At 48.2% G+C, this 13,503-nt stretch overlaps 1 protein-coding gene across 5 annotated transcripts in view; it reads right to left on the minus strand.

Moving 5' to 3' along the window:
* LOC118936269 (voltage-dependent N-type calcium channel subunit alpha-1B-like) overlaps positions 1–13,503 on the minus strand; it is a 153,581-nt gene that overhangs the window by 51,495 nt on the left and 88,583 nt on the right. For 4 of the 5 annotated variants that reach the window (XM_036935676.1, XM_036935673.1, XM_036935674.1 and 1 more), the window contains 9 exons: positions 11,926–11,998; positions 11,678–11,795; positions 11,402–11,469; positions 10,788–10,894; positions 9,953–10,009; positions 9,128–9,190; positions 5,797–6,552; positions 5,411–5,604; positions 5,192–5,318 (listed from right to left, as the gene is read on the minus strand). In XM_036935676.1, the coding sequence (XP_036791571.1) occupies positions 5,192–5,318; positions 5,411–5,604; positions 5,797–6,552; positions 9,128–9,190; positions 9,953–10,009; positions 10,788–10,894; positions 11,402–11,469; positions 11,678–11,795; positions 11,926–11,998 (1,563 nt within the window). The remainder of the gene's footprint in view (positions 1–5,191; positions 5,319–5,410; positions 5,605–5,796; positions 6,553–9,127; positions 9,191–9,952; positions 10,010–10,787; positions 10,895–11,401; positions 11,470–11,677; positions 11,796–11,925; positions 11,999–13,503) is intronic. The other variant, XM_036935675.1, reaches the window with a different exon arrangement.

A 13,503-nucleotide genomic window follows, 5' to 3' on the forward strand; every position in this document is an offset into this window, starting at 1 on the left:
GGCTGCATATAGATGGGCTATAACATTGCTTGGCTGGCTGGCTGCATATAGATGGGCTATAACATTGGCTGGCTGGCTGGCTGGCTGCATATAGATGGGCTATAACATTGGCTGGCTGGCTGCATATAGATGGGCTATAACATTGGCTGGCTGGCTGGCTGCATATAGATGGGCTATAACATTGGCTGGCTGGCTGGCTGCATATAGACGGGCTATAACATTGGTTGGCTGGCTGCATATAGATGGGCTATAACATTGGCTGGCTGGCTGCATATAGATGGGCTATAACATTGGCTGGCTGGCTGCATATAGATGGGCTATAACATTGGCTGGCTGGCTGCATATAGATGGGCTATAACATTGGCTGGCTGGCTGCATATAGATGGGCTATAACATTGGCTGGCTGGCTGCATATAGATGGGCTATAACATTGGCTGGCTGGCTGCATATAGATGGGCTATAACATTGGCTGGCTGGCTGGCTGCATATAGATGGGCTATAACATTGGTTGGCTGGCTGCATATAGATGGGCTATAACATTGGCTGGCTGGCTGCATATAGATGGGCTATAACATTGGCTGGCTGGCTGCATATAGATGGGCTATAACATTGGCTGGCTGGCTGGCTGCATATAGATGGGCTATAACATTGGTTGGCTGGCTGCATATAGATGGGCTATAACATTGGCTGGCTGGCTGGCTGCATATAGATGGGCTATAACATTGGTTGGCTGGCTGCATATAGATGGGCTATAACATTGGCTGGCTGGCTGCATATAGATGGGCTATAACATTGGCTGGCTGGCTGCATATAGATGGGCTATAACATTGGCTGGCTGGCTGGCTGCATATAGATGGGCTATAACATTGGTTGGCTGGCTGCATATAGATGGGCTATAACATTGGCTGGCTGGCTGGCTGCATATAGATGGGCTATAACATTGGTTGGCTGGCTGCATATAGATGGGCTATAACATTGGCTGGCTGGCTGCATATAGATGGGCTATAACATTGGTTGGCTGGCTGCATATAGATGGGCTATAACATTGGCTGGCTGGCTGCATATAGATGGGCTATAACAATGGCCGGCTGGCTGCATATAGATGGGCTATAACATTGCCTGGCTGGCTGCATATAGATTGGCTATAACATTGGTTGGCTGGCTGCATATAGATGGGCTATAACATTGGCTGGCTGGCTGCATATAGATGGGCTATAACATTGGCTGGCTGGCTGCATATAGATGGGCTATAACATTGGCTGGCTGGCTGCATATAGACGGGCTATAACATTGGTTGGCTGGCTGCATATAGATGGGCTATAACATTGGTTGGCTGGCTGCATATAGACGGGCTATAACATTGGCTGGCTGGCTGGCTGCATATAGACGGGCTATAACATTGGTTGGCTGGCTGGCTCCATATAGATGGGCTATAACATTGGCTGGCTGGCTGGCTGGCTGCATATAGATGGGCTATAACATTGGTTGGCTGGCTGCATATAGACGGGCTATAATATTGGTTGGCTGGCTGGCTGCATATAGACGGGCTATAACATTGGTTGGCTGGCTGCATATAGATGGGCTATAACATTGGCTGGCTGGCTGGCTGCATATAGACGGGCTATTACATTGGCTGGCTGGCTGGCTGCATATAGATGGGCTATAACATTGGTTGGCTGGCTGCATATAGATGGGCTATAACATTGGCTGGCTGGCTGGCTGCATATAGATGGGCTATAACATTGGCTGGCTGGCTGGCTGCATATAGACGGGCTATAACATTGGTTGGCTGGCTGGCTGCATATAGATGGGCTATAACATTGGCTGGCTGGCTGGCTGCATATAGATGGGCTATAACATTGGCTGGCTGGCTGGCTGCATATAGATGGGCTATAACATTGCTTGGCTGGCTGGCTGCATATAGATGGGCTATAACATTGGCTGGCTGGCTGGCTGGCTGCATATAGATGGGCTATAACATTGGCTGGCTGGCTGCATATAGATGGGCTATAACATTGGCTGGCTGGCTGGCTGCATATAGATGGGCTATAACATTGGCTGGCTGGCTGGCTGCATATAGACGGGCTATAACATTGGTTGGCTGGCTGCATATAGATGGGCTATAACATTGGCTGGCTGGCTGCATATAGATGGGCTATAACATTGGCTGGCTGGCTGCATATAGATGGGCTATAACATTGGCTGGCTGGCTGCATATAGATGGGCTATAACATTGGCTGGCTGGCTGCATATAGATGGGCTATAACATTGGCTGGCTGGCTGCATATAGATGGGCTATAACATTGGCTGGCTGGCTGCATATAGATGGGCTATAACATTGGCTGGCTGGCTGGCTGCATATAGATGGGCTATAACATTGGTTGGCTGGCTGCATATAGATGGGCTATAACATTGGCTGGCTGGCTGCATATAGATGGGCTATAACATTGGCTGGCTGGCTGCATATAGATGGGCTATAACATTGGCTGGCTGGCTGGCTGCATATAGATGGGCTATAACATTGGTTGGCTGGCTGCATATAGATGGGCTATAACATTGGCTGGCTGGCTGGCTGCATATAGATGGGCTATAACATTGGTTGGCTGGCTGCATATAGATGGGCTATAACATTGGCTGGCTGGCTGCATATAGATGGGCTATAACATTGGTTGGCTGGCTGCATATAGATGGGCTATAACATTGGCTGGCTGGCTGCATATAGATGGGCTATAACATTGGCCGGCTGGCTGGCTGCATATAGATGGGCTATAACATTGGCTGGCTGGCTGGCTGCATATAGACGGGCTATAACATTGGTTGGCTGGCTGGCTGCATATAGATGGGCTATAACATTGGCTGGCTGGCTGGCTGCATATAGATGGGCTATAACATTGGCTGGCTGGCTGGCTGCATATAGATGGGCTATAACATTGCTTGGCTGGCTGGCTGCATATAGACGGGCTATAATATTGGTTGGCTGGCTGGCTGCATATAGACGGGCTATAACATTGGTTAGCTGGCTGCATATAGATGGGCTATAACATTGGCTGGCTGGCTGGCTGCATATAGACGGGCTATTACATTGGCTGGCTGGCTGGCTGCATATAGATGGGCTATAACATTGGTTGGCTGGCTGCATATAGATGGGCTATAACATTGGCTGGCTGGCTGGCTGCATATAGATGGGCTATAACATTGGCTGGCTGGCTGGCTGCATATAGACGGGCTATAACATTGGTTGGCTGGCTGGCTGCATATAGATGGGCTATAACATTGGCTGGCTGGCTGGCTGCATATAGATGGGCTATAACATTGGCTGGCTGGCTGGCTGCATATAGATGGGCTATAACATTGCTTGGCTGGCTGGCTGCATATAGATGGGCTATAACATTGGCTGGCTGGCTGGCTGGCTGCATATAGATGGGCTATAACATTGGCTGGCTGGCTGCATATAGATGGGCTATAACATTGGCTGGCTGGCTGGCTGCATATAGATGGGCTATAACATTGGCTGGCTGGCTGGCTGCATATAGACGGGCTATAACATTGGTTGGCTGGCTGCATATAGATGGGCTATAACATTGGCTGGCTGGCTGCATATAGATGGGCTATAACATTGGCTGGCTGGCTGCATATAGATGGGCTATAACATTGGCTGGCTGGCTGCATATAGATGGGCTATAACATTGGCTGGCTGGCTGCATATAGATGGGCTTAAACATTGGCTGGCTGGCTGCATATAGATGGGCTATAACATTGGCTGGCTGGCTGCATATAGATGGGCTATAACATTGGCTGGCTGGCTGGCTGCATATAGATGGGCTATAACATTGGTTGGCTGGCTGCATATAGATGGGCTATAACATTGGCTGGCTGGCTGCATATAGATGGGCTATAACATTGGCTGGCTGGCTGCATATAGATGGGCTATAACATTGGCTGGCTGGCTGGCTGCATATAGATGGGCTATAACATTGGTTGGCTGGCTGCATATAGATGGGCTATAACATTGGCTGGCTGGCTGGCTGCATATAGATGGGCTATAACATTGGTTGGCTGGCTGCATATAGATGGGCTATAACATTGGCTGGCTGGCTGCATATAGATGGGCTATAACATTGGTTGGCTGGCTGCATATAGATGGGCTATAACATTGGCTGGCTGGCTGCATATAGATGGGCTATAACATTGGCCGGCTGGCTGCATATAGATGGGCTATAACATTGGCTGGCTGGCTGCATATAGATGGGCTATAACATTGGTTGGCTGGCTGCATATAGATGGGCTATAACATTGGCTGGCTGGCTGCATATAGATGGGCTATAACATTGGCTGGCTGGCTGCATATAGATGGGCTATAACATTGGCTGGCTGGCTGCATATAGACGGGCTATAACATTGGTTGGCTGGCTGCATATAGATGGGCTATAACATTGGCTGGCTGGCTGCATATAGATGGGCTATAACATTGGTTGGCTGGCTGCATATAGACGGGCTATAACATTGGCTGGCTGGCTGGCTGCATATAGATGGGCTATAACATTGGCTGGCTGGCTGGCTGCATATAGATGGGCTATAACATTGGTTGGCTGGCTGCATATAGATGGGCTATAACATTGGTTGGCTGGCTGCATATAGATGGGCTATAACATTGGTTGGCTGGCTGCATATAGATGGGCTATAACATTGGTTGGCTGGCTGCATATAGATGGGCTATAACATTGGCTGGCTGGCTGGCTGCATATAGATGGGCTATAACATTGGTTGGCTGGCTGCATATAGATGGGCTATAACATTGGCTGGCTGGCTGCATATAGATGGGCTATAACATTGGTTGGCTGGCTGCATATAGATGGGCTATAACATTGGCTGGCTGGCTGCATATAGATGGGCTATAACATTGGCTGGCTGGCTGCTGCTGCTTTTGTTTTCTATTAATTGATTGTAGGTTTAGGCAAAGGTTTACAAGTCATCTACAAAGATGAATATTTGACTGAGTGTTTGGGCTTAAAGGAAAGTGCTTTACTGTAACATTTTAACAGCTTCGCTAAGGGAGGTAAAAGTGGGGCCAGATGACAATGTCAACATGCAGGGACTTGCTACATGGAAGGCAGAGTGTTTGTGGTGTGAATGGTGTGAGTTGTGTAGCACAGAGCAGTGTTGTGTAGAGCTGTCCACGCGGGCCACTCACACGTTGGCCTGGCCAAACACAAACATGGAGCTGTAAGGCAGGATGGGTCTGGGTCCACTCTGAGTCCGCTCCTCCAGGGTCTTCTTCTCCTCGTTCATAGGCATTGTTTCACAGTCTATACTGTTCACTGGGACACAGACACAAAGGTTTACATACACCTCAGCAACACAAGACACTGAAGTAACAGTATTAGAGGGAAAATAGGTTTGCGGTACTGACTGGGGATAAGGGTAGTCTCCCCGGGTGGGGGGGTGATGGTGACAGGGGGGATGTTGACGGCCGTCTGTCCAGTCCGTCTGACGTTCCTCTGGTTGTCTGAGTCTTCAGGTCCCTCTGTGCCCCACCTCTGATCTCCAGGGTCCTGCTGGGGGCTGATGGCCAGGGAGTCGCCCTCAGACTCCACATATCTGTCCCTGGGAAACAGATACAATTACCATAGATCACAAGTCACGGATCTCTGGTACGAGGTAGACACATCTACTCCTCTAAAATAATGTTGTGTGATATGCTTTCATCAGTACAAAATTATGTATACTATAGATTTGCAGTCGTGTAAAAATAATCTGAGAAGTAACAGAGACAGCCAGGGACAGAGCCAGTCTTACCTGTGGCCCCTCCCCTTCTCTCTCTCACTGTGGTCCTCTCCCTCCAGTGTGGACTGGCCCCTTGAGCCGTGGGTCTTGTGTCTCCTCCTCTCCCCATTGGCTCCGTTCTCTCCCCTGGAGCACCTCTCTCCCGAGCGGCCATCTTTGTGGCGTGACCTGCGCTCGCCCTTGCCTCCGCTGTTGACAGTGCCGTTGCCCTCTCTGGCCTGTCTGTGGGAGTGGTGGTGGCGGTGCTCTCTCTCCCCCGTCCCCCCTCCTCCTCCTCCCTCATCCACTAAGGTCTGGTGGTGGTGCCTCTTGCCCCCCTCTCGGCTGCGCGACCGCTCACTCTTCCCCTCCTTGCCCCGGGTGCCTTCTGGGTCCTTGCTACGACTGTGGTGGACATGGTGCCTACCCTCTTTGCCTGGATCGCCATTTTCATTGGCCTCGTCGATGGGTCTCTCCCTGTCCCGGTGGCGATGGTGCCTGCGTGGCTGGGGGCCGGCCGGGTCCTCAGGGGTATCCGTCTCCTCAGGGGTCCGGGGCTTGTGTTGGCCCATAGGGCCGGGGCCGTCATGGGGTTCCACCACCAGGGGCCGGTCCAGGTGGGTCTTCATGTCAGGGCGGATGTGCAGGGCGGAGGACATACGAAGCCTCTCCTCAGGGTCCAGCTCGCTGTACAGGGCCTCACTGCTGGCCCGCAGGTTGTGTCTCCTCAGCTGAGTGGTTCGCTGCTCCCACACTGACATCATCTTCAGAGACTTCTGCTGCTCCTTACTGCAGGTGGACAGACAGGGCAGTTCACCTTTATCAGGGTACATTGAACCTGTCTTTTACTGCGCGATTGATATGTATTTCATGTATTTGAAAAGAATCATTCTAGAATACATCACACGTCATAACAGATAAACCCCTGCATGCTGAATGACATACAGTATGGAAGTGCAATGGAGGTTAATTCACAGAAAAACAGTCCCTCTCCATCACCACATGTAAAAAGAGAGACTATATGGACAGGCCAGGCATGCTTCAGTTGACTTGCCCTGTCAATGTCTGTAGAGCACTTTGAAATGGTTGAACACATGCATTGTAAATCAGTAGTCTACCGATGCCATATAGACCACCCTTATACAGATACATCCCACGTGACTTCCTCCACTGTGTAGAAAGCAGAATTAACTTTCATAGGGTACAACGGCATGAAAGCGACTACCATGTCTACCCGTGCTAACATTGTGGGAATGTTAAACCCCAGGGCTCCAATCTACCCTCCGCTACTTACCCTCCATGTAGTACACTGAGAACAGAGTGAGCTCTAAACTGAGGTATCTGGTTAGGGGTGAATGGAGAGCTGGCAGGGGATTATTTGAGTGAATTTACAGTATAGTGTACGGTACACTAAGGAGGGAATGATCAAGCTAATGTAGGGCAAAGTAAAGAAGCAAGACAAGATGTTTATTCCATCCTGTAAACATGAGGATGATGGTCATCACCAGGAAGTTATGTTATGTTATACAAATAGATTGTCATGGCCATCGTACAGTAAGTTAGTTTACCTCAAGTAGTGATGGACTGGGGAGCAGACATAACTCCTACAACACATGAAGGAGCACATTGAAACAAACCAGGGACAGACTAAGAGGCATTAACAGGCTAGGAGACATTGGAAACAAAGACACAGGGGAAAACAAGAGCTTAGAAAGACTGACAGAGGAGAAACACGGGGCGACAACATAACACAGACACCAAAGGACTTCCTTCACTGGGAGTAGAACTGAAAATAAAGAAGAGAAATGAACGGCACTACAGAAAGTAGACTTAGAACTTGACTATATCTTAAACAATCCTACCCCCAAGTTACCTTCCTTCCAATCCTTATCCTCTAGTGATGAGAAAAACTAGTCCCTAATATAAAAGAGGGACATGGTACTTTGCCAAACAAAGGGCCTCTGGCGTTACAGGCAGGGTGTGTGTGTGCGTGCGCTTGTGTTTTGCCTCTCCAGCTGCCTGGCTGTAGCATCTGGTCGTAAGGTACATGGTGGCCTTTACAGAGCTGCTCAAATGGAACTTCTGACTCACTGAGTGCCAGCGACAGAGAGCGTCTCGCAGTCTGCTTGATACGGCACGAGCCTGCTGTCAACCCAGCCCAGCCCAACCCAACCCACACAACCCAGCCCAGCTCAACCCAGCCAGCCCAGCCCAGCCCAACCTAACCCAGCCGAGCCAGCCCAGCAGCACAACACAACTGTTCTGCCTGCGGCTATGGAACCCTGACCTGTTCACCGGACGTGCTACCTGTCCCAGACCTGCTGTTTTCAACTCTCTAGAGACAGCAGGAGCGGTAGAGATACTCTGAACGATTGGCTATGAAAAGCCAACTGACATTTACTCCTGAGGTGCTGACCTGTTGCACCCTCAACATCCACTGTGATTATTGTTACTTGACCCTGCTGGTCATCTATGAACATTTGAACATCTTGGCCATGTTCTGTTATAATCTCCACCCGGCACAGCCAGAAGAGCACTGGCCACCCCACATAGCCTGGTTCCTCTCTAGGTTTCTTCCTAGGTTCTGGCCTTTCTAGGGAGTTTTTCCTAGCCACCGTGCTTCTACACCTGCATTGCTTGCTGTTTGGGGTTTTAGGCTGGGTTTCTGTACAGCACTTTGAGATATCAGCTGATGTAAGAAGGGCCTTACTTATCGTAAGAGTAGGGGTGTTAACCCCGATGTCCTGGCTAAATTTCCAATCCGGCCCTCAAACCATCACGGTCACCTAATAATAACAATTCTCAGTCAACTTACCTGGTAAAAAATAACGGATAAATTAATTAATACATTTAATTTGAGAACCGCCCCAGTATACTGCTCAGACCACCGTTGAGTACACTGACACAGTACAGCGATGAGAGAGAGAGGGAGATCATCTCAGTCTGAGATGAAGAGGTAAAAATAGGAGGGCTGTAAAGTCATTCTTTAGAGAGGGAGGTCATGAGGTGAGTTCAGTCACTAACAACAAGTGCAGATGTACAGTATCAATCACAGCGAACGTACATACAAAACGAGCATACCAATCTCATAATACCTGTTACGGAAAAAAGGCTGCCACGTTCATCTGCTACAATTCAACACAGAGGGAAACTCACAATGGTATGGCTCAATGCTCAGGAGAAACAGCTGGGAGTCAAAGGGGAGACGGAGGGGAGGGGAGGTGAGGTGGCCGGGTGGTGCAGTGTGTTTGCACTCTAGCACAAACAATAGAAGAATTGTGGTACTGTACATACAGTATAGGACCCAAGCTAGGGAGGAGGAGGAGGGTGATGAGGTAAAGTGTAACGGAGAGTAAACACTCACAGTGAATTAACGCTGCAGACGGACGAGCTGCTAGAGAGTGCACCTTGACTTTGCTTTACAAAACTGCACATGCAAAAAAAAACAAAAGACAGGGGGAGGGAGAACAAAAGAGGGGGAGAGGTCAGGGTCAGAAGGAGGACAGGGCACCCGCTGTCCAGCCATCCGCCTGTCTGTCCCTGACTCTCCCACTGCACGTCAACTCAACGGGAGTCTCAGTTTGAGACCAACAGAATGAGTTAACAAAGGAACGAGAGGAGCAGCTTTGAGACTTTCAACCTCCAAGACAAGTAGCGAAAAGAGTCCTATTTCGCATTGCAGAGACCAATTTATAGGGGCCATATTACAAGTCTAATTATACATTACATGTATATTTCCTTTGAGGAAATGCGGAGGAAGAAATTCCCAAAGCCGTTATTAATAAGAAGATTCAACAAACCAATGGCTACATTACATGTTTTAAATAACAAGATAAAACAGTGCTTTGAAACATTTAAGACAAAACATTTGAAACAATGACAGAATCACATATCCTGCTACCGTCGACTATGAATACACTAATTACAGGTGTTATACAGTACATACTGGTGAATGGCAATACAAGGATACGGTGCCCACACAATGACTGAAATGTGCCAAATCTTATGTGGACTATCTATTTCTTTTTCGCTCAATTTACATTTCAGGTTAAGTGCCTGTCATTCCAAGAGAGATTAGTGGTAAGGGTTCCAACAAAGGCATACACCAGAGGTTCCCCTGTCACCAGAACCATGTGTCTGAATGTACAGCGTTGCATGCACAATCTGGGCTCACTGTTGAGGAAATTACCTTGCTGGCATTGCCCTCTCCGCTCCATGTTGGCCTGTGTACAGGATGCTGTGTAGCCTATGTGGGGGTGGGAGCCAGAGTATTAAGGTGTCTCTGACCCTAGTCAAGGTCTTAGCAGGCATTAAGCCTTTTATCAACTGCTTCTCAACACACTTACAACGTTGAGCCCTTCAGTGACTCAGAGAGAACACATGATCTATCAACAGACATTGGGAATAGAAGGGTTAAATCCTATGTAACTCCTCAGAAGAGCACAATCAATTGAAAAAAATGGCTGTCCGGACAGAATAACACAACATAAAGCCACAAACAACAGATACAATCCCATGTAGACACACTTCAATTTAAAAGAGCATCTCTCAGGAGTGGGAGACAGTGTGGTGTGTCTGGGAGGCAGGGCTGTGGGAGGGGTGTGAGGGAGGAAGGTTTGATCTGTGGGAAGGGGTGTGAGGGAGGGAGGTTTGACCTGTGGGAGGGGGTGTGAGGGAGGGAGGTTTGACCTGTAGGAGGGGGTGTGAGGGAGGGAGGTTTGATCTGTGAGGGGGGGTGTGATGGAGGTTTGATCTGTGAAAGGGGGTGTGAGGGAGGGAGGGAGTATCTGTGGGAGGGGTGTGAGGGAGGGAGGTTTGACCTGTGGGAGGGGGTGTGAGGGAGGGAGGTTTGACCTGTAGGAGGGGGTGTGAGGGAGGGAGGTTTGATCTGTGAGAGGGGGTGTGATGGAGGTTTGATCTGTGAAAGGGGGTGTGAGGGAGGTTTGATCTGTGGGAGGGTATGAGAGAGGGAGGGCAGGGGGGGTAGCAAGGGGGAAACTGTATCAAACTGTATCATGACTTACGCTGTGATGGAGATGTTTGCGGCCGACATGGGGCTGACCTCCTTGACCTCCTTGGCCTTTTGGAGGGCCATCTTCTTGGTGATGGCCACCTCCTGCTCTTCCTCATCCTGAGGAGCACAAACACAGTGAGGAATGGAGACCACCCAGGGGTGGGTAGGTGGGCCATCAATGGTTCCATGATGATAAGCCCTGGCACAAGCCAAAAAAAAGGCCTTCACCTCTCTCTGGTGTGGCCGCAAAGATCTAAGCCTCTTCCCCATAGCTGTATTATTATGAATGGTCGCAAATCCTACAACCAGTTGGGAGGTTCATTACCTTGAGTTATTGACCAGGACAAACATCCGTCATCCCAGAACGGCCCCATGCGACAGGGTTAAGGAACCAATAAAGCAAGGCACTATATATCCTAATAGGAATATTCACTGTCATATTCAACAAACATAAATACGGGAATGAAATTCATGGCATTTGATCAGACAGCTGACATTCGTGACGGATCATCAGGGGAACACGTCTCTCTGGCACTCTATCCAGGGTTCTCAGGGACTCCAGGGAGGGGAGGTTCCAGTCACAGAACACAGAGGCTGGAAGCCCTACTGCAGTATGTACTCTACCTTAGTGAGCTCCTGTGCGTTTGCAAGGTTGTCAACAGCGATGGCCAAGAAGACATTGAGGAGAGTGTCTGATCAGTGAGGGGTCAGGAAAGTTCAAACGGTTAATGAGTCAATCAATATTTACATTGGATCTTATACAGTGTGGATATATCTATATATATTTTTTATAGCTTACAAATCAACGCTAAATCATGATACTATCACAGAGCTCTGAAGTCATGAAGCTTGACAGTTAATCAGGTTAATCAATGCAGGTCGATCATCCAGAGAGGATACAGTTTCCAAACAGGGTGAGAACAATGAAGTAGATGGAGGAGAACATTCCCCGGCGCACGCCCCCCTGGGACTCTATCCCATGATACATCACCGCATTCCAGTCCTCTCCTGTCAGAATCTGGGAGACACACAAACATATTGTTACACGGATTTCGCTAATGGTATTACAGTAGTTATAGCATGAAATAAAGGAATTTCAAAAGGAAGACAAAAATCCAACTTCATTTAGCTTCTTTTGTGAACTTCACCTGGAAAACTGTGAGAATGGCTGCTGGAAAGGTGTCAAAGTTTGTTGTTGGCGTCTCCTCGTCAAAATTAAACCTGCAGGAAGAAACACAGAACACAGGTTAGAACACAGGTTAGAACACAGGTTAGAACACAGGTTAGAACACAGCTTAGAACACAGGTTAGAACACAGGTTAGAACACAGGTTAGAACACAGGTTCACACTAGATTGTATAATCCCTCATCACCATGGAAATTGAGAAGATGAGAAGAACCCCACTTAGTCCTAGTTTATTATTGTGTTGCACCAGCACAATAGGCATAGTACATCTTGCCACTGTCAGAGCCCTAACAGCTCGGTTGGCTCCCGTAAACCTCTCCGTCAAGGCTGATTTCACAACAACTTGTGCTAATCTTGATATTCTGTATTACTCTGTAAGAATCTACAGGGACCTCATTACACCTTCCAACAATGAGAACCATGCAGAAAGCAAACAAAGTGTGTCCTCTCTCTGCTTCCTGAAATCCTTTGGTGCATAGACGGATATTCATTAGTACAGCTCTCATTAGTTCCCCAACTAGAGAAAAGACAATGCAGGTCTGTGAGGTAAAAATATGTGCGTCTGTACAAACGAATCATCATAAAATACAACAGATCAATACAATATTACACAATAGATAAAACAAGTGACTTACTGTATAGTGTTCATCTAATATTGTATATATCCCACTAAATGTGTTTATTTTATTTTGACTAGGACAGGCATGATGTTGAATATGAATTCTATTCAAAGACTGCATACTGAATAATGATCCATGCACCTGGATGGGACACCTCAGCTCAAGTGGATTTGGCTAGCATACATTTCCTGGTCCGCTTGAAGTGGGGAGGCTTTGGCTGGATCTGGCTGGGTGAAGCAGCTTGACAACCACTAGTCCTTAATCTATCTCTGACTGAGCACTGCACTGGAAGGGCCTGAACACACATCCTTACTGAACACTGCACTGAAAGACCATGAACAACACAGAGATCCTGCTTCCATTATGTCAGGGAGTGATTGTACTGTAGTTCATACTCCCAGGCTGGGCATTTCAAGGCCTGCCAAGTGTCATTTCTCTTTGGATCAACTGCATGCATCTATTGTTCGTAATGTCCTCTCTGCCTGCCACTTGTGCATTTAGATCACATGACTGGAGTGCTTCTGCATTTATCGGGATTATTAACTAAACAGAGACCTTCTACTCTGTTGAGCAACACAGAGACCATCTAGTCCATTGAACTACACAGAGACCATCTACTCCATTGAACTACACAGATGCCATCTACTCCGTTGAACAACACAGAGACCTACTCAGTTGAACAACACAGAGGCCACCTGCTCCATTGAACAACACCGAGACCATCTACTCTGTTTCTGAGTGGGCTCAATAATTCAAAGAGTGGGGGGATGAAAACCTTGCCTTTCATTACTGTTACTCTCTCCTCTCCATACTACTAGAGCAACAACGTACTGTAGTAAAAACAACGCACATCTATATTGTATCACAAGCTAAATGGTAATGCTAACAACAATGGACCTGGCTAATGTTGAGTATCACCA

The sequence above is a fragment of the Oncorhynchus mykiss genome, chromosome 11 (assembly GCF_013265735.2).
Source record: "Oncorhynchus mykiss isolate Arlee chromosome 11, USDA_OmykA_1.1, whole genome shotgun sequence".
NCBI classification, from domain to species: Eukaryota; Metazoa; Chordata; class Actinopteri; order Salmoniformes; family Salmonidae; genus Oncorhynchus; species Oncorhynchus mykiss.